The 20,251-nt window shown below is 45.9% G+C and overlaps 1 protein-coding gene and 2 pseudogenes across 1 annotated transcript; 2 read left to right on the top strand and 1 right to left on the bottom strand.

Moving 5' to 3' along the window:
• Positions 1-5,195: 5,195 nt before the first annotated feature.
• LOC117189487 lies at positions 5,196-11,886 on the top strand (annotated as a pseudogene).
• LOC117189491 lies at positions 11,838-12,309 on the bottom strand (annotated as a pseudogene).
• Positions 12,310-13,889: 1,580 nt separating this feature from the next.
• On the top strand, positions 13,890-14,879 carry LOC117190433 (GPI ethanolamine phosphate transferase 1-like). Its single transcript, XM_033395512.1, has one exon. It carries the CDS (start codon positions 13,890-13,892, stop codon positions 14,877-14,879), a length of 990 nt encoding a protein of 329 aa, XP_033251403.1.
• Positions 14,880-20,251: the final 5,372 nt, after the last annotated feature.

Genomic DNA, 20,251 nt, shown 5'->3' with positions numbered 1-20,251 from the left:
AGACTGCTTAGTGGTAACGCATTCGATAGGCACACTCTCGCCAAAATGCATGTAGTTCCTAGTAACATATGTGATACATGCGATAGTATCGATAACGCCTCGCATTTAATTTTCAATTGTACAAAGTACAACCACTAACCATACAGTATATAGATGTGCCAGTTCATACAACGAAAGCGTCACACACTGGCTAGCGCGTTCAGTACCCCAGAGTGACGTCATCAGGAGAGAGAGAGCGCAGAGAGAACATCTTTGCATGTGTTAGTACACACGCAATATGTTTCGACAAAAATATGTGATTGTATGCTTTTTCAGATTTTTTTGAACTCTCTCAGGTCTGGTCCTGCACATGCATTCTCACGTACTTTGCGTGTGTGTGTTTAGTATTGCTGGCCGCTAGAACTGAAATTTGAGTTTGGTTCTTGTTTTGGGTCTTTTGATGGACTGACCTACCGCCACAAAATAAATGAAGAATGGGCAGGGGGTGGGGGTATGGTACACTAGGGCGCGGGAAATGAAACAAAAGCTGTTATTTGTTTGATTTATACCACAAAATATAAAATATTACAATAATATAATTACACATTTATTTATTTATTTTAAACAGGTTTATTATAAATTATAAAAATTATGCAAACGCCGTCGGTTCTCGACTTTTTTGTTTATTATAACTAAAACAATGATGTATCTAAATATACAAAATAAGAAAAAATATATATGTATATACTTTGGTTTACATATATTGGTTTTACATATATTTCAAATCAATTGTCAATCGCGCGCTTTCCGACGGGAATTTGCAAAGCAAAATTTAGATACCGGTCGCACCTTGAATACTCTCATGGACAATACCCATAAATTTTCTAATTCAATTATAAAATATCTTATGTACATACATATGTACATAAATATTAAAGTTTATTACATTCGTATATTTTATTTTGATATATTTAATCGGCATTTCGAGACAAAGTCTCACAAATTCAATTTAAAACGAGGGGGAACGTTGTGAGTTGCTGCGGAGACCGCAACTCTACAGTTATACCCGATACTAAGTCAGTATGGCTCTCCTCCGGCAGACGCCGCTAATATTAAACGACACGACAAGGAGTGCGTGCGAGAGAGACAGAAAATCAGTCTGAGCGTGACGTCGGGGGCTGCGTAGCCAGTGCAAATTGATTTGTTCCTTTTGGCTATAAAAATGATCTGATCTGATCCAGATTCAGCAATCTGATAGATATGGTCATTATCTATGATTCTGCGTTTTTAGTTTTCTCGTATCCTCAATATTGTGGATGCAACAGATTTTCGTTCTTTGTGGGGGCGGAAAAGAGTGGGGCGAAATTCTGAGATATACGTTTTATAGTGAGATCTAACAGAAGTGCGGATACCAAATTTGGTTACTCTAGCCTTAATAGTCTCTGAGATTTGTGGATGCCCCAGATTTTCGTCCTTTGCGGGGGCGGAAGGGGGTGTGGCGAAATTTGGACACGAAACGGTCAAGGTCAGATATCACAGGAGTGTGGATACCAAATTTGGTTGCTCTGGCTCTTATAGGTTCTGAGATCCTTGAACTCATATTTTGCAATTGACAAAACCGACCATGAAACCTGTGTGTTAGAGAGAGACAGAGCGAGAAAGAATGAAATTGTTTTCTTGATTCTGGCTATAATCATTATTCGATCTGGTTCAGATTTTGCACTGTAGAAGATATGGTCATCCTCACCGATTCTGCGTTTTTGGTTCTATCGTATCTTTAAAAATGTGGATGCCACAGATTTTCGTCCTTTGTGGAGGCGGAAGTGGGCGGGGCGAAGTTTTGAAATATTTTTGTAGCATTTTTGTAGACATATCACAGAAGTCTGGATCCAAAACATCGTTGCTCTAGCTCTTATAGTCTTTGAGCACTAGGCGCTGAAGGGGACGGACGGACGGACGGACGGACGGACGGACGGACGGACGGACAGACAGACAGGGCTCAATCGACTCGGCTATTGATGCTGATCAAGAATATATATACTTTAGGGGGTCGGAAACGATTCCTTCTGGACGTTACACACATCCACTTTTACCACAAATCTAATATACCCCAATACTCATTTTGAGTATCGGGTATAAAAAGAAGCATAGTCCAAAAATGTATAATTTTAACGTCAAAAATAGATAAATATGCAGACTGGTTTAAATTTTCCGATCCGTGCTTTGTACACCGAAATCATCTGCTCAATCAGTTTGTATTGATTTTGATTAGAAAAAATTGTAAATGATTAACAGATAGGATGATAGGGAATCAAAATGCAAAATCATACGAGAAGAAGCTCAAAATTTTGCGGCAGTAGGATTTTTTATTTCATTTTATAAAATGTATGTAAGTTAACGACAAAGTTGCCAAAACACCAGCAACCGACACGAGCCGCTCCAGATCGCCAAAACTGCTGGATCAGCGTCTGGACGATATCCGCCAACGGCGAGGGATTCCGAGAAATACCTCGCCACGGCTGAACTGCTGTCGTTGCATCGCTGCAACATTCCGCGGTCGCGAACCCACAGTAAGAATAGGGCCTCAAAATATGTATATTGAAAAGTAGTCTTTAATTATTCGTCAAATAAAGAACACGGACTTCGTCCGCAAGAAAACTCAAAACGTTGAATTTATTAATATAAAAATTTAACTTGTATTAGTTTATTATATTTTGCTTATTTTTTATTTTCATTTATATGTACATATGTACATATATCTAACACATTTAATTTTAGGCGGGGAACATGGATGTGACTTAATTACTTAAAAGTCTTGAAATTAAGTCATATCAAGTCGACTCAAAGGTCAGATTAATTTTTGACCCCATTTAATATATAATGGCCTCCTCGTGGTGTTCCCTGGGTACCGATCTTCAATCGGGAGCCAATTTGAGCGGCGACTTTAAGTACATAGTATGTATCTATTTACGTATATATATGTAGTTACATACATATATGAACATTCTTAAGCATAGCTCGCAAACGACGGTCAACACTTTTTCCCTTTGCTGTCTCGTCACTGACAAAACCGAAAAAGACCACGAAGACACGGTCTCTCACTGAGCAGAACACTTTTTGTCTCTTCGCTTGTGTTATGTGTTTCGGGTTTTCGGGTGAGCCCGACACACGATCGTGTCTTACAATAACAACTTAGAAAGACACTTTGGTCAAGCGCTCACAGCAAAAGTGTCTTTAGATGAGCAGAACCAAAAAAGTGTCTGAGTAAAGTGTTTTTAGATTTTTTTTCGTGTATATGTTAAGAATCTTAAGGCATATCCTCTATTTATAGAAAGAAATATATATATTTATGCAAATTTATTTAAGTATATATATATTTTTTCTTATATTGTATATTTAGATACATCATTGTTTTAGTTATAATAAACAAAAAAGTCGAGAACCGACGGCGTTTGCATAATTTTTATAATTTATAATAAACCTGTTTAAAACGAGGGGGAACGTTGTGAGTTGCAGCGGACACCGCAACTCTACAGTTATACCCGATACAAAGTCAGTATGGCTCTCCTCCGGCAGACGCCGCGAATATTAAACGACACGACAAAGACTGCGTGCGAGAGAGACAGAAAATCAGTCTGAGCGTGACGTCGGGCGCTGCGTAGCCACTGCAAATTGATTTGTTCCTATTGGCTATAAAACTGATCTGATCTGATCCAGATTCAGCAATCTGATAGATATGGTCATTATCTATGATTCTGCGTTTTTAGTTTTCTCGTATCCTCAATATTGTGGATGCAACAGATTTTCGTCCTTTGTGGGGGCGGAAGGGGGGGGGGCGAAATTTTGAGATATACGTTTTAAAGTGAGATCTAACAGGAGTGCGGATACCAAATTTGGTTGCTCTAGCCCTAATAGTCTCTGAGATTTGTGAATATCCCCAGATTTTCATCCTTTGCGGGGGCGGAAGGGGGTGTGGCGAAATTTTGAAAAAAACTCGTCTTGGTCCGGGATATTAGGAGTGTGGATACCAAATTTGGTTGCTCTAGCTTTTATAGTCTCTGAGATATAGGCGCTAATGTTTTACTCTAAGCAAAGCCGGCTATGCTACGTGTGTGTTAGAGAGAGACAGGGCGAGAAAAAATGCAATTGTTTTCTTGATGCTGGCTATAATAATAATACGATCCAATTCAGATTCCGCAGTCTTAAAGATATGGTAATTCTCTACAATTCTACGTTTTTGGTTTTCTAATATCTTTAAATTGTGGATGCCACAGATTTTCGTTCTTTGTGGGGGCGGAAACGGGCGGGGCGAAGTTTTGAAATATTTTTGTAGCAGTGACATATCACAGAAGTCTGGATCCAAAACATCGTTGCTCTAGCTCTTATAGCCTTTGAGCACTAGGCGCTGAAGGGGACGGACAGACGGACGGACGGACAGACGGACAGACGGACAGACAGACAGACAGACAGGGCTCAATCGACTCGGCTATTGATGCTGATCAAGAATATATGTATATACTTTATGGGGTCGGAAACGATTCCTTCTGGACGTTACACACATCCACTTTTACCACAAATCTAATATACCCCAATACTCATTTTGAGTATCGGGTATAATAAGGAAATAAATGTGTAATTATATTATTGTAATATTTTATATTTTGTGGTATAAATCAAACAAATAACAGCTTTTATTTCATTTCCTGCGCCCTTGTGTACCATACCCCAACCCCCTGCCCATTCTTCATTTATTTTGTGGCGGTAGGTCAGTCCATCAAAAGACCCAAAACAAGAACCAAACTCAAATTTCAGTTCTAGCGGCCAGCAATACTAAACACACACACGCAAAGTTCGTGAGAATGCATGTGCACCCATACACTAAAACATGCTGGTGGCAAAACAGAACCAGACCTGAGAGAGTTCAAAAAAATCTGAAAAAGCATACAATCACATATTTTTGTCGAAACATATTGCGTGTGTACTAACACATGCAAAGATGTTCTCTCTGCGCGCTCTCTCTCATGATGACGTCACTCTGGGGTACTGAACGCGCTAGCCAGTGTGTGACGCTTTCGTTGTATGAACTGGCACATCTATATACTGTATGGTTAGTGGTACAACACAACAAGGCAAAACATCCCATCTCTAAGAAAATATAATGATATTTACAAATTCTTTGAAAAAGAAAACATCAGCGCGTACCAAACACTAATTGACTTCATCGACGAAATTGATGTAAAGCTATAAACAGTACTCCAACATCTTCTATTCTTTGACTTGGCAATTTCCACCTTCAAAAGGCGGGCGGCCAAATAATCCCACGCTACTCACGGGTAGCTTGGTAACTTAAACCCTAAAAAAAAAACTAAACAAAATAATTGGTAAAAATGTCGTCCACCTTGACGTCAAATGAATTGGAAGCCAACCCGGCCCCCGATCCCCAGGCGCCCATCACACGCAAGGGATTTCTTATATCGCTGAAGAACAGTGGAACCCCCATGCCGATCCCGGAGCAGAATTTGGTAAATTTGTCAGGCAGTCGAAGACTGCTCAAAGAAATATATTCGTGTTTTATATACTTCTTTCTCTGGTCTGATGAGCTCGTGAGGTGGCTCAAAGGGGGCCTAGCTGAGGCCACCGGACGGGTCGCAGGTTGCGGATAGCGAACGACCTACCTATATACAGGTCATATAGGTAGGTCAGCTGCGAATAATCGGCCACCCCTAGGGAGATTACCGAAAATAAGCAGCCCCGGACAGCCAGCGGGTGTTCGCGAAGTAGCAACACTGACGATGCGCTTGTGGTGCCGCCTCGTATAAGTAGCTCACACACTCCCCTATCCCTACACACTACCTACCCACATCCCAACCCCCCACATTCAGCTCACACCGGGCCGGACTAAGAGTGTTATTCGACCCGTGCCGAGAGTCAGCCTGGCTGGTATATAAAACTAGCCCAGTCGTTAACGGAGGGACTTGGCAGCCCCCTGTTCTAAGTATGCCTTATCCGGGCAACGTGGATCTCTGCCCGGACGGACCGTACCCCTTCTCTGCAGCTCGTGGGAAAAGAATGGAAGAATTTAAAAACAAAAAAAATGAGTCTGGCACTCCCCAAATGCCAACAGGGAGCAATCCCAAACAGGGGAAGGCAGCGGCCCAAAGGCCTGGCCCGACCCGCAAATCAGCAGGGAAAACCTGCGCGGCGGAAGATTCTAGGGAGAGCCCAAAGGGGTCCCATCCCGGTGTCGGGGTGGGTGGTGAATTGGCTCCCAAAACCGATACCTTGGCAGAGTGGCTATGCAATCCTGCGGCTGCTCTGCCTGCTGGTAAAGTGGCGGGTGATGAGTCACCATCTACTAGTGTCCAAGCCAAATCTTTTACATATGCCGATAGAAGGAGTGCTGGCAATATCCCCAGTCGGCAGAACGCAAGCCAGATGTCCAGCCCGACGGACAAATGGCAAGGAAGCACCGAAGAAGGAAGCCCCTCAGCCAAATGGCAACGCTCACAAGAGACCCCGGGCCGACACCGAAGCGCTCCAGAGTGCTGCCTAACACATCATTCGCGCAGATTGCCAGAGAAAGGACGCTGATTGGCGTCCTGGACAAAGGAAGCGCGGACTCCCGGATACCTAGAAACCAGTGGAAGTGGGTGGAAGCGGCACTGGCCGATCGCTGCTTCGAGCTGCTGGAAAAGCAGCCTGGACCCCCCCCCCCCCCCCCCCCCCACCCCGTCTGCAAAGACATGGGCTGGTACCAGGGCTGCATAAAAATCGTAGCCTGTGAAGACGAGCGCTCCGTACAGCTGTACAAAGCAGCGGTAGCGCAAGTCGGGGAAGTCTACCCAGGGGCGAAGCTCGTCGCTGTAGACTGGAGCGAAGTGCCCAGTAGACCAAGGGCGAGAGTCTGGGTGCCCGCCTCCATGAAGGAGCCGGAGCGCATCCTAAAAATGTTGCAAAGATGCAACCCCCACCTCCCAACAGCGGATTGGAAGGTGGTCAAAGTTGAGACGACACAGGGCCCCACAAACCAGGCGGTGGTCGTCCTCAACAAAGAGTCGCTGGCCCCGATGGAGGCTGCCAAAGGCGAGCTCAATTTTGGGTTCAGCTCTGTGACCGTAAAGGTCTACAAGTCGGATGCGGCGGCCGAGGCAGGTCCTGTCGACAAGCCAGTCGAGCAGGACGCTGCCTCGGAGATCGAAGCACCCGACGATCACACAGAGATAGACCCAGAGGGCTACTCCACCAAAGGCACGCTGAGATGCGACTTCGAGGCGATGTGTTGCCACGAGGAAGTCGAGGAAGATCCGGATGCCGACATTACAGTGGTGGAGAACACTAAGGATGTCCTTGAGGCTCCTTCAGATCAATCTCCACCACTGTAAAGCAGCATCCGCTGCTCTTATACTCCGCCTCGAAGAGAGCGGAGCAGACGTAGCCCTGATCCAGGAACCTTGGATAGTGGGAGACAAGGTTTGTGGACTAGGGTCGAAGGAGTACAAGATAATTGTAGCTCAACATGAAGGTAAAACCCGCACCTGCATTCTCGCCAGAAAGCACCTTAATATCTTTCTGCTCCATAATTATAGCGATAGCGACAACACGGCGGCAAGCCTAGAGCTGAAAGGGACACATCTAAGGCTGATGTCGTCCTACATGGCCCATGAGGGAAACGATCCTCCCAACGACCTGGTTCGCAAACTAGCCCGCGAAAGCGGGGGGGCGGACATAGACCTATTAATAGGTTGCGATGCCAACGCTCACCACACTCAATGGGGGAGCTCGAACACAAATGTAAGGGGTGAGTCACTTTTCAGCTTCATCCTTAACTCAAATCTATTTATTTGTAATCGGGGCAACGACCCCACTTTTATAATTAATAAATGACACAAAAGACGACCTAGATCGCCTAGTGAACAGGTTCACAGAGGCATGCAACAAAGCCTTCGCGGCAGCGTGCCCCTCTAGCAAACCTAGGGGGAAAAAGAAACCCCCCTGGTGGTCAAAACTAATAGACATCCTACGTAAAAGCTGCAGGACCTTCTTCAACAGGGCCAAAAGCGCGAACGAGGAGAGCCACTGGGCAGACTACAAAATCAGTCTGTCACTATATAAAAAGGAAACAAGGAAAGCAAAAAGGGCCTCTTGGCAAAAATTTTGCTCGGAAATTGAGGAAACGTCAGAGGCCGCAAGGCTTCGCAAGATTCTCTCAAAAACTAACCCCTCGGTAGGGTATCTTAAAAGGAATGACGGCACGTGGACTAACTCCAGTGAGGAGTCCCTGCACATTCTACTAGACACACATTTTCCAGGGTGCACAACCATCGAGACGGCACATCTTCCAGGAGAGGGACCGGTAACCTCGATGGATCACATCCTCACAAAACGAAACATAAGCTGGGCAATAAACAGCTTCAACCCGTTCAAATCGCCAGGCCCAGACCAGGTAATCCCGGCCCAACTTCAGAAGGCCGGGGATACGGCCATCAACTGGCTACAAGGTATCTTCAGGAAGATACTGGATGTGGGTACAATCCCGCGAATATGGCTTAAGGCAAAGATAGTCTTCATTCCCAAAGCTGGGAAAGCCTCGCACTCAGCTGCAAAAGACTTTAGACCAATCAGCCTATCGTCCTTCCTCCTCAAAACCTTTGAGAGACTCGTCGGGCTGCAACTGAGGACAACTATACACCCTCAGTTGCTGTCAGGCGCACAGCATGCCTACCGGAAAGGAAAATCCACGGAAACGGCTCTTCATGAAGTGATCTCAGCGGTAGAGAAATCTCTGCATCACAAAGAGTACTCACTCATAGCCTTTCTCGATATTGAGGGAACTTTCAACAACGTTGTACCGGGCGCCATTACAGAAGCCCTGACTGACCTGGGCGTGGACCGTCACTTGGTGATGCTCATTGATCAATTGCTCACATGCAGGACGGTGACATCATCGATGGGATCGTCCGCCCAGTCAAGGTATGTCAACAGAGGCACCCCGCAAGGTGGTGTCCTGTCTCCTCTTCTGTGGAACATAGCAGTCAACAAGATTCTATGTGACCTAGAAGGGGGGGGCTGCAAAGTCGTGGCCTATGCGGGCGACGTTGCGATTATCTTCTCGGGGAAATACCCCCAAACACTGTGCGACTTAATGTCCACAAAGCTAGCGCAACTGTCGGATTGGACAGAATCGCGCGGTCTGGGAGTAAATCCCTCAAAAAAGGAACTCGTACTATAAAATAAATACAAGGTACAAATAAATACAAGGTCCCGCCCCTCAACCCTCCAATACTACAAGGATGCAGGCTCTCCTTTAGCGACAGTGCCAGTTACTTAGGGTTGGTAATTGACAAGAAGCTTAGCTGGAACCTGAATGTCAAAGACAGAGTGAAGAAGGCAATGACTGCACTCTACACATGCAAAAAAGCTATTGGGCTAAGATGGGGTATGATCCCAAGCATAGTCCAATGGATATATCAAGCTATAGTTAGACCAATACTACTCTACGGAGTTACGGTGTGGTGGCCGGCCCTATCAAAAAGGGCGATCACCAAGCAACTGGGCAAAGTCCAGCGGACTGCCGCCCTATGCATCAGCGGAGCTCTTCGCACCACCCCAAATGATGCGCTAAATGCCATCCTATGCCTACAGAGCCTTGACCTCGCAGGAAAGGAACGGGCAGAAGCAGCAGCAATACGTCTAAGAGACTCAGATCAATGGGTGACACAGTGCATAGGTCACTCAGCCATATTAAATAATAGCAGTACCGTCCCCTCAAAAACAGACTACCAAGTTCCAAGAGAGTACACAGACACTCCCTTCGACACAATCATCCCTCACAGAGACGAATGGCTCGAGGGACTCCCAGGCCCAGATGGGGCCTTCACAGATGGATCAAAGCTGGACGACAGAGTCGGAGGGGGAATCTACTCTGAACAGCTAAGCATAAGGCATTCCTTCAGACTCCCAGATCATTGCAGTGTCTTTCAAGCGGAAGTCATAGCAATCAGGGAGGCTCTAGACTGCCTACAAGCGGCTGCCGTCACGGCAACCAAGCTAAACATTTATAGCGACAGCCAGGCTGCGATCAAATCGCTAAGCGCGATTTCCTCGAACTCGGCCACCGTGGCAGACTGCCGCAAATCTCTGCGCGAGATGGCTCAGCAATTTGCTATTAGCCTGATTTGGGTCCCGGGCCACTGTATAGCGGACGAGCTGGCCAGATCTGGCACTACAATCCCCCTTCTCCAAGACAAGGAGGATATCTGTATGCCAATGGCCACCTGTAAGCTCATTATAAGGGAGCAATACAAGCGACTAAACAACGATATGTGGCAAACAGTGCCACGATGTCGCACAACTCGGCAAACATGGCCGACCATGGACATGAAGCGCACCTCCGAGCTCCTCAAGTTAAGCAGGAAAAGGTGCAGCGTAGTCACACGTTCCCTCACGGGACACTGGCTAATAGGCACCCACGCTAACAGGCTGGGGGCCCCACATAACGATTTTTGTCGCAGCTGTAGAGACGAGGAAGAGGAGGAGACAGTGGAACATCTGTTCTGCTCCTGCCCAGCTCCCAGCAGAAGAAGGCTACAGCACCTGGGCTCAGCCTTTCTACACGACATCTCAGAGATGTCCAAACTATGTCCCAGGAGGATAGCGAACTTTGTGAGAGCATCTGGATGGGATAATTGCTGACAGGAAGTCTAACAACGCATGAAGGAAATGATCATATGCGGTATCACAACGGGCCGAAACCGGCCTAAGTGTGACGGGTTCCGAGCGAGCCCGGCAGCCGCCTCAACCTAACCTAACCTATACTTCTTTCTATAATTAGTATGGACGCTGCCGACCCGTCGCCGAGTTCGAGAAGCTAAACCGCGTGGGTGAAGGCAGCTATGGCATTGTTTGTAAGTCAGCCTAAAACCGCATCAAACCGAATAAACCAACATGATTTCTCCCAGATCGAGCTCGTGACACTCGGAACAACGAAGTTGTGGCCCTGAAGAAGGTGCGCATGGACCAGGAGAAGGATGGCCTCCCGGTGAGCGGATTGCGGGAAATAATGATACTAAAGCAACTCAAGCACGAAAATATCGTTCGGCTGCGGGAAGTTGTCGTGGGCAAGAGCTTGGACAGCATATTCCTTGTCATGGATTTCTGTGAGCAAGACCTAGCCTCCGTGCTGGACAACATGGCTCAACCGTTCACCGAGTCTGAGGTTAAGTGTATTACGTTGCAGGTACTGCGTGCCCTAAAATATATTCACGATCGGTATATAATCCCCCCATGTATAGCAATCCCCCCAAACCAATGACACCGCAAATGGTGACCCTGTGGTATCGCGCCCCGGAGCTACTACTCGGATGCAAAACCCACCCCACAGCCGTGGACATGTGGTCGTTTGGCTGCATACTTGGCGAGTTACTACTGGGAAAACCAATGCTGCCTGGAAGCTCCGAGATAGCCCAGCTGGATATGATAATTGATCTGCTTGGAGCGCCATCAGAGTCCATCTGGCCAGGTTTTTCAGAGCTACCGGCCGTGCAAAACTTCACATTGAGCCAGCAGCCGTACAACAATCTAAAAACCAAATTCAGTGCAATCGCAAAGGCGGGCAAAAATCTCCTCAACATATTGTTCATCTACAACCCCAATACCCGAGCCACAGCCGAAGAGTGTTTGAACAGCAAGTACTTCATTGATCCGCCACAGGGTAAGCTAATCATCAATAGAATAAATGATCTAAATGATAGCCTAAATCTGTCCACTTGCAGCCTGTGACCCACGCATGATGCCCACATTTCCACAACACCGAAACAATACAGCCCCGCAGCAGGCCCAGACGTCGGCAGATATTCCCATTTCTGATTTGTTAAATGTATTCATAAAGAGACAGCGCATGGATTAAAACGTAAGCGAATTTATTATGCAATGCACCCAGTTTACAGGTATGGCCTATCCATGGGCGTCTTCTTGGCCTTCTTGTCGCGAGCACGTGGGAACCAACGGTGCTTTGTGGTGTGTGTCAATTTCGACAGCTCGTAGCGTGCGACTTCAGGATGCTTCCTCTTGAATCCCTGCATCGCCGTCTTCAGTGCAGTTTCTTGATCACCGCAGAGGTTTGCGCTTCCACAACTTTGGGCAGCGGCTTTGAGTGTTCGTAGGGAAGGCTGTTTCTGCATGCCAGGCAACTATTGTTTTGCCATTTTTTGTAATAGCCACGCCGTCCACCAGACTCTTGCCTCCGATGGCGTTGCAGTTCACGGCATTATTAGAAAATAAACGAAAACTTGTGTATAAACGTGCCGCCCAAGCCATTTTTATCATTAACAGATGAAAAACGAACTTAGCCCACTTAACCCCCTCTATTTAAACAGGTGAACAGCTTCAGTTCAAACACGGAAAATAATATTGTTTTGTAAATCATTCTTGTAGATCCAACCTTCCTCTTTCTCTACAATCATTATTTCCACGATATCTTTCACCTGAACTGTGCTAAAATAATTAAAGTTTCTTAATTTTCGTGAACTGTATTTGAGTACCCCATTGGTCGTCAATGGGCTAACCGTTACCAACATCGATATACCTATCGCTTGCTATTCGATTACAGTAGGCTGGGTACTCAATAGTTTGGCTCACTTATCGCACTTGAACTTTGGAGAGATACAGAGAGCATACATTTTTAACACAATGTGGATATTTTACGCATTTCTGGTCCACGTACTTCTCCTGGGCTCGATACTTGTGATCAACTTTCGTTCGACCGTCATCAAGGGCCTACATCCACAGACACCTCTACTTGCATTCGATTTGAATCCTCCGGCGACTCGCTTGGTTCTGTTTGCTACTGATGGACTCCGTGCCGCTTCGTTTTTCGAAGACAATTGCCGGCATGTGCCGCGTGCTCCCACTGAATCTCGACCAGGTCACATAGCATTGCTAGCGGGCTTCTACGAGGATCCTTCGGCAGTTTTCAAAGGCTGGAAAGGAATCCCATTGACTTTGACTCGGTGCTCAATCGCAGTGGCTACAGTTTTTCCTGGGGATGTCCGAACATAATGGACGTATTTAAGAAGGTAACCAAACGCGGAGGCAGCGTTCACTTCCATCCCTTCAATGAAGCTGCTCTGGGGCGCAGGAGTTTCCCGTATCGCTTCCACTGTGGGAGCCCGCAAATTTGTGGCTACCGCTCCACGAGCTGGAGCAGGCACAACTGACACCACTGATGTCCGCGCTGGTAGGCCTGCCTCCTCCAATGAACAACTTTGGGACACTGCCGACCGGCTACATGGCTGTGAGTGAGGAGTACGAGGCCATGGCTGCTCACTGCAATGCTCTCCAGTTGCTAGCTCAATACGAAAAGCTGCTGGAGCAGCTTGTCTGTCAAGGGTTCTTTGCAGACTTTTTGAAAAACTTCGATGAGCTGTCGCCGGCAGAAATCAAATCATATAAGAAGCTGATATTGAATCTTCACACCAGAAGGGCCTATTCGGAATCTTAGGCCAGGAGCAATGTCGTTATGGAGCTTACTCTGAAGGGAATTGACTACTATCACGGGTACTATCGCAATTGTTTACTGCTAAGCACTGCGGCCACCTTCCTCGGTTGGATATTCTACCTGTATCGATTGCTGTCCAGGAACACGGCAGGAAACCTCCAGATAATGCTTGAAAAGCAAGAAAAAGTGTGCAGAATAACATTGGATGTTTCCATGTTCTTGTTGCTAATCTTTCTCGTGGCGCAGCGAGCGCCGATCGCAATTGCATTCTATTTGTTGCTCCCGATGCCTGTATGGATGATGGCACTGAAGCCCACAGCGTTTGAGTCCACATCAGCATCGGTTCCCAGCAGTCAGCCTGGAGTAACTGACTTCAGCGTCGCAACTGTTGTTGATTATTGTATGCGCTGAGCTGATGGTGTTTACCTTCTTTGAACAACGTCTGATCTCGCTGTGTTTCGTAGCCTTTGGATTCTATAACAATTGGAGAAACTTCGTGCCTAACTCCCGGGAGCTCTACACCTGGCTGGCGTTGGTCATTATCCTTGCCTGTTTCCCCCTTCTGCCGCTGTCAGAGGGTTACCAAAATTTGTATCTTTTTCTTTCTGTCATTGTGCTAGTATTTCTAAGAGCATTTTGGTCCAAGAAGCGGCGCTTCAGTTACAGTTATCACACCAAGTACTGTAATGCCCTGATCCTGTTGAACACCATCATCTGTGCGTATTTTGATTCAGAGGAATACGACGTACCCATCTTGCTATACCTAGCCAGCTGGTCTTTCTTGATCTATGCCTTTGTCTCAATTCTAACGAACAAGGAGTCGAATCTGGAGCAGAGTCTGGACCAGATCTGCTTTAATCTGGGATCGCTCCATGCTCTGCTTTCCACCTCATACGAATCCGTCTTCGTGCAGCTGCTCACCATGGAACTTAGCCTATCGCTCGCCGCTACGAACTCGGTCAAATCAGTTCCACGTGTGGCCTTCAGTATTCTCCTGTATACATTATTCTCATTCTTTGGCATGGAATCTTTTGAATCGGTCGACAATCTGTTTGATTCCAACAGTGGGCGCTGCTTCCTCTGGCAGTATACGCCGTATATCACCATTGGTCTTGTTCTGTTGAAGCACTCCCTGCCGGTGCTGCTAAACATGTCCATTCTCTATACGCACTACGAGTATGCCCGTCAGAGGGAGAAGAGAATCTTCATCTGCATATTGTTCATTTGCAACATAATGGGACTGAACTTCCTGTTCCTGGTGCGCAGTCGGGGATCCTGGAAAGATATGGGGGCTTCAATAATTAATTTCTACATCATGGGGTTAATTACGCTGATTATTCTTCTGCTGTCCTGGGTCGCACAGCTGCTGCTGGGCCTGATTGCAATCGTCTACCGGCACGTCTGACCTAGTTCTAAATCATGAAAATCCTTTTTAATAAAATATATAAACATTTCTTTGTTTTACTGACCGTTAAGGTTCGATAACGTGCTAGTCTGTAAAATGTCTCCAAAAAGAATCGAATAGCTATCATTGCACTCGATTAAAATGTATCGAAAAATACACTAGCGCGTTGTTTCACATCAGCTGATTTTAGTTATGATTTAAATTTGTACAATAAAGAACTGCCATCTCGATTGTTTTTGTGTGGGAAATTTTCCCGTGGACGGCCGTTTCGTTAAAAAAATACTCCAGAGGTTGTTCAACACTGTTTTAATCAAAAAGACATTTTCCGAAGCTTCTGGGGGTGCCTCACACGCCTACGAAGACGGCGCGAAGAAATTCCCAAAGCTTAATCAATTAAGTCGAAAAACCTGGAATTTACTGCATGGCGTTCCGGAATAACTCTTAAAACGGCTCTTGGAACTCCGTCTGGACCCTGAGAAGCATGGCAAGCATAGGAAAGACAAGGATGGCCACGGAGAAGGCGACGGGAGTTAAAATTCGCATGGAAACGCTGAAAAAAAGGGAAGGAGAAGCTAAATCCGCCATGCGGGTAGGAGTAAAGATGGCGGCAAAAACGGCTCCGCAGCTTTTGGCTTCTAAACTGCTGTGCAAGAAACCAAACTTGTCGACGAACGTGTCGACAAACATGTCCACGAAAACGACAACAAGCATGACATCAAACATTTCTACGACGAAAGAGAGAGAAGACTGACGCGGCTTGTGTGGCTTCCGTGAGTACGAAAAACGGAAGTAAACGCAAAATCATCGTTAACAAGTATTATGAGGGGCATAAAGGCCCATACATTGCTTGTATCGACAAAATGAGTGCGAATAATGCCAGAATTGCTATAAACCAGTTTGATCTATCCGATCTACTGCTGAAACAGGGCATTAGCGATATCGAGGAGGTTGCTAGAATGGGCAAGATTGTGTGCGGGTCGGCGGAGTGTGCAAACGGGCTAGTGGAAAACAGTGTTTTCGCTGCTCAAGGGTACTCAACCCGAATCTTTAGGCACTTCGTCCAAAAAGCAGGGTTAATTTTTGGGATCCCCGGGCACTACTCGGAGGAACAGCTAGCGGAGCTTGTAACCTCGGATATCCCAATTGAGGAGATAGTTCGGATTACGCGAAGGGATAGAGCATCGGGGGAACGTGTACCTACTGGCAGGGTGAAACTCTGGTTCAGAGGAGAGCAGTTACCAACCAAAATCAATTTTCTATATTCTAAAGTAGAAGTGAAACCTTTTGTTCAGCTTATTCAATGTTTTAGGTGTTTTAGGTTTGGCCATCTGGCGCAACATTGCAAGAGTGGAGCGAAATGTTTCAAATGCGGACAAGATCACAGCAAAGATATTATCTGCTCAGGGCTGGTCTGTGCTAACTGCAAGGGGGAACATGCTGCCACCCACCCGCAGTGTGAGGCCAGGAAAAAAGCGTACGCCATTCAAAAGTGCATGACACTGGAAAACCTAACTAGAGCTGAGGTCAAGGCTAGATATCCGATCCTTTTTGATAGAACTTCCCCCAACCTAAGGGATCAAGGGGAATTTCCTAGACCCAGTTGGCAATCTAACCGCTCCCCTGAATTCTTAAATAACAGCTTAGAGTCCGCCAGGGAAATTCATTCTGTCACCTCTTTCGCGGAAGTGACCAAATCCAATAGGGTTGCCGCCCGGAACGCAGAGGCGGCCAAGGCAGCAGCCAACATGGCAGAGTGGAAGAACTCAATAAACTCAGACTACGTCCAAATGAGCGAGAAATTTGTGAGATCTTTATCCGTGGAGATGGCAGTTGGTTCTCAAAACATCCAACAATGAAGATTCTTCAGCTAAATATTCAAAGTCTGACACACAACAACAACAAACAGCTCCTCTCAATGTTCCTAGACAAGAACGCAATAGATATTGCCATCCTCTCAGAGATTTGGGTGTTGAACAACGCGGACTGCAACATTTTAGACTATAACTTTTTCTGCAGGCCCAGAGAGGACGGCTACGGCGGGGTTGGCATCTACGTCAGGAAAAACATTCAATTCAGCATTTTAAAAATAGAGAACGACTTGGAAATTTTAGGAATAAAAACATTAAACCTCAAGAGCAATTTCAATATTTTTAGCATATATGCACCGCCATCAACAACAGTTTCACAGTTTAAATCGGGCACAAAAAAGTTTTTCGAATTCGCGGCTTCGCTTTACATACCCTCAATAGTGGGCGGGGACTTCAACGCTAGGTCTTCTATCTGGGGAAGTCCGATCTGTGATCGCAAGGGTCGCAGCATTGAGAATTCCACCCGGGAGGCCGGATTTATCTGCCTAAACGACGGTTCGCCAACCTTCTCCAGGAGCCCATCTCAATTCTCCGTTCTTGACCTTTCTTTTTCGAACTACAGAAATGGAACTATTAACTGGCAAGTCCTCAAAACAAAAATTACGAACAGCAACCACTTCCCAATTGTATTATCAGTGCAAGGCCTAAATGCCCCCCTCCAAGGCAAGAAGATCCTTCACAACAGAATAGCCCGGATTCTGGGTGCAAGTGATTTCTCAAATCTGGAGGAGCTCAATGAAAAAGTGAAATCCCTGACCTTAAAAAACACGGTCACATTCTCAAGCAAGAACAAGTATGTTGCTAAGAAATGGTGGAACGAGGAAACGGAAAAACTTTTTCGCGTGAGAAACGCTTGCAGGCAAAAATTCTACCTCACCAAAAAATTGGCTGATGCCAGAGCAACCTTAGAAGCTGACAAAAATCTACAAAATCACGTAAAAAATCTTAGAAAGCGCAACTTTTCCAAGTTTATAGAAGAGGTCTCCTCATCGCCCTCTATGTGGAGCAGGGTGAAGAACATCAAAAAATACGGTCAAATCAAAAATGTAGGGAACAAATGGACGAACGAAGATGACAAAAACTTTCTCAATATGGTTAAAGTAACCCCATCCACGTCAAACAGTAGGCCCCTAAGAAAATTCCTGCCCCTTTGTTAGGACCAGACGACCCGGAACCCCTGGAACTGGAAGAATTCCTGGCCTTCCTAAAAACTAGGAACCCCAATTCGGCTAGAGGCCCTGATGGCATCTCGTTCAGGATGCTTCAAAAGCTACCAAGTGAGAAAAAACAAGACATTTTTGAAATTATAAATAAAGTATGGCTGACTGGCGTCATCCCTGAAGTCTGGCGCAGGATAAAAGTGGTACCCATCCCCAAGAAGAATGCAGACCCTACTTCCTTCCAAAACCATAGGCCGATTTGTTTGATTAACACGCTGTTTAAATCCATAGAGGGGTTGATAAAGTTGAAGTTGCACATAGCAAACTGTGACCTGCTGCCGGTCAGGTCCTATGCCTTCAGGAGAAACAGGTCCACGGCTCTTTGCATCAACGACCTTATCAACAAAGTTCTGGCGCTGAAGGCGAGGGGTTGTCAGGTTGTCGCAGCTTGCCTAGACTTACAAAGAGCGTTCGACTGCGTAAGAGTGGACACACTCGAGCACAGGATGAGGGATATGCGGTTCAATACAAGCCTCACGGCTTGGATCTCCAGCTTCCTTAACAGACGAATTCTCATAAAGGGCAAAAGCGAGGTAGAGGTGAACAGAGGTGTTAGCCAGGGTAGCTGTCTCAGCCCAACCCTTTTTAACCTTTACACAGCCGAACTACATGATATTAACAGTCATAAACTGCTTACTGTTTCAGTATGCTGATGACTTTTTCATAGTTTGTTTTCATAAAGACGTATCCATTGCGAAATGTGTGCTGGAAGACAGTATAGATAAGTTCGAAGAAAAATGCAATAGGCTAAACCTGTCATTCAATCCGGTGAAGTCTAAAGTGATTTACTTCAACAATCGTAGAGCTGCGATAAATATCTCGCATCAAGGAGTTGAGATCAGACAAGTAGAGCAGATCAAATACCTAGGCAGGACTATCTCAGCAAACAACTCAGCCTCTGGTCACATTGATCTGGCCATCTCGGAATCGAACAGAAACTGTGCATTTCTCAGATTACTCAGTGGGTGTCACTATGGTATCAGCCCCAAAAGAGGACTTATATTTTACAAGGCATTTGTCAGAAGTAGGCTAGAGTACGCGTGCTCATCATTCTGCAACCTGTCCAAATCTGCCTTGGCCAAAGTCAAATCCCACTGCAACCATCACCTCAGAAAGTCGCTGGGTCTGATAATCTGCACTCCCGTTCCTATCATATATCACATGGCAGGAGAACTTCCCCCGGACTACAGGATGAGATTCCTGGCGGCGAAAGAGTTGGTTAAGGTGTTTGCATTTAATCTCCCAGCAAGTGAAACAGTGTCAGCAAATAGGGATTTAAACACGGGCTACGCTAAGGCATATCGGGAGTTTGGCAGCATAATAGATAGAGTTGAGGTTTTCGAGAACACAGCTTCATTTTGCACTAAAATTAGCTCCGACTTAGAATTTTTCAAGGGTTCTGCACCCAACAAGCACGCTATAGACCAGGCAGGTATCATGCTGCTCCACGGGGAAAAGAAGGATCAGCTGACAAAGGGTGGTTTTGAAATCTATTACACGGATGGGTCAGTCGCAGATGGGCATTCCAGCGCCGCTTTCCTGCACGTTAGGACAGGTTTTTTAGATAGCTATTACACGCACAAAACCCTTTCCTCGTTGTCCGCCGAGCTCCTTGCTATCGAGAAGGCATTAGACCATGCTATTTTGTACAATTTTCCTCGTGTCGCGCTCCTGACAGACAGCAGAAACGGGGCCCTCATTCTGGCGAAGAACATTCAGGATAACTCTATCGCCTACAAAATCAGAGAAAAGATCCAACAAAATCCACATCTAAGAACTGTAGAGGTTCACTACATTCCCGGACACGCTAACATCCCTCAGAACACTTCAGTTGACGCAGCAGCCAAAGAAGCCCACAGACGAGGAAAATACACAGTGGTTAAATGGAACCTTAAAGACGCTATGTGCGAAATACACAGAATCTTAAAAGCAGAATGGGAGAGAGAATACGCCGAGTTTGCTAGTATCAAGCACCGAGGTTACTGCTCGCTTTTCCCCTCAACATCATCCAAACCGTGGTTCCTAAATAAAACTAAGCTTAAAGCCATTGACGCTAAAAGAATCAACAGACTGCTTAGTGGTAACGCATTCGATAGGCACACTCTCGCCAAAATGCATGTAGTTTCTAGTAACATATGTGATACATGCGATAGTATCGATAACGCCTCGCATTTAATTTTCAATTGTACAAAGTACAACACAACAAGGCAAAACTTCCCATCTCTAAGAAAATATAATGATAGTTACAAATTCTTTGAAAAAGAAAACATCAGCGCGTACCAAA

The sequence above is a fragment of the Drosophila miranda genome (genome assembly GCF_003369915.1).
Source record: "Drosophila miranda strain MSH22 chromosome Y unlocalized genomic scaffold, D.miranda_PacBio2.1 Contig_Y1_pilon, whole genome shotgun sequence".
In the NCBI taxonomy this organism is placed as follows: domain Eukaryota; kingdom Metazoa; phylum Arthropoda; class Insecta; order Diptera; family Drosophilidae; genus Drosophila; species Drosophila miranda.
The sequence above is the reverse complement of the archived record's forward strand: the minus strand, read 5'-3'. Positions and strand labels throughout refer to the sequence as shown.

What these genes read in the sequence shown, in the direction of transcription:
- LOC117190433 (XM_033395512.1), top strand. Translation starts at nt 13,890, where the DNA reads ATGGTGTTTACCTTCTTTGAACAACGTCTGATCTCGCTGTGTTTCGTA.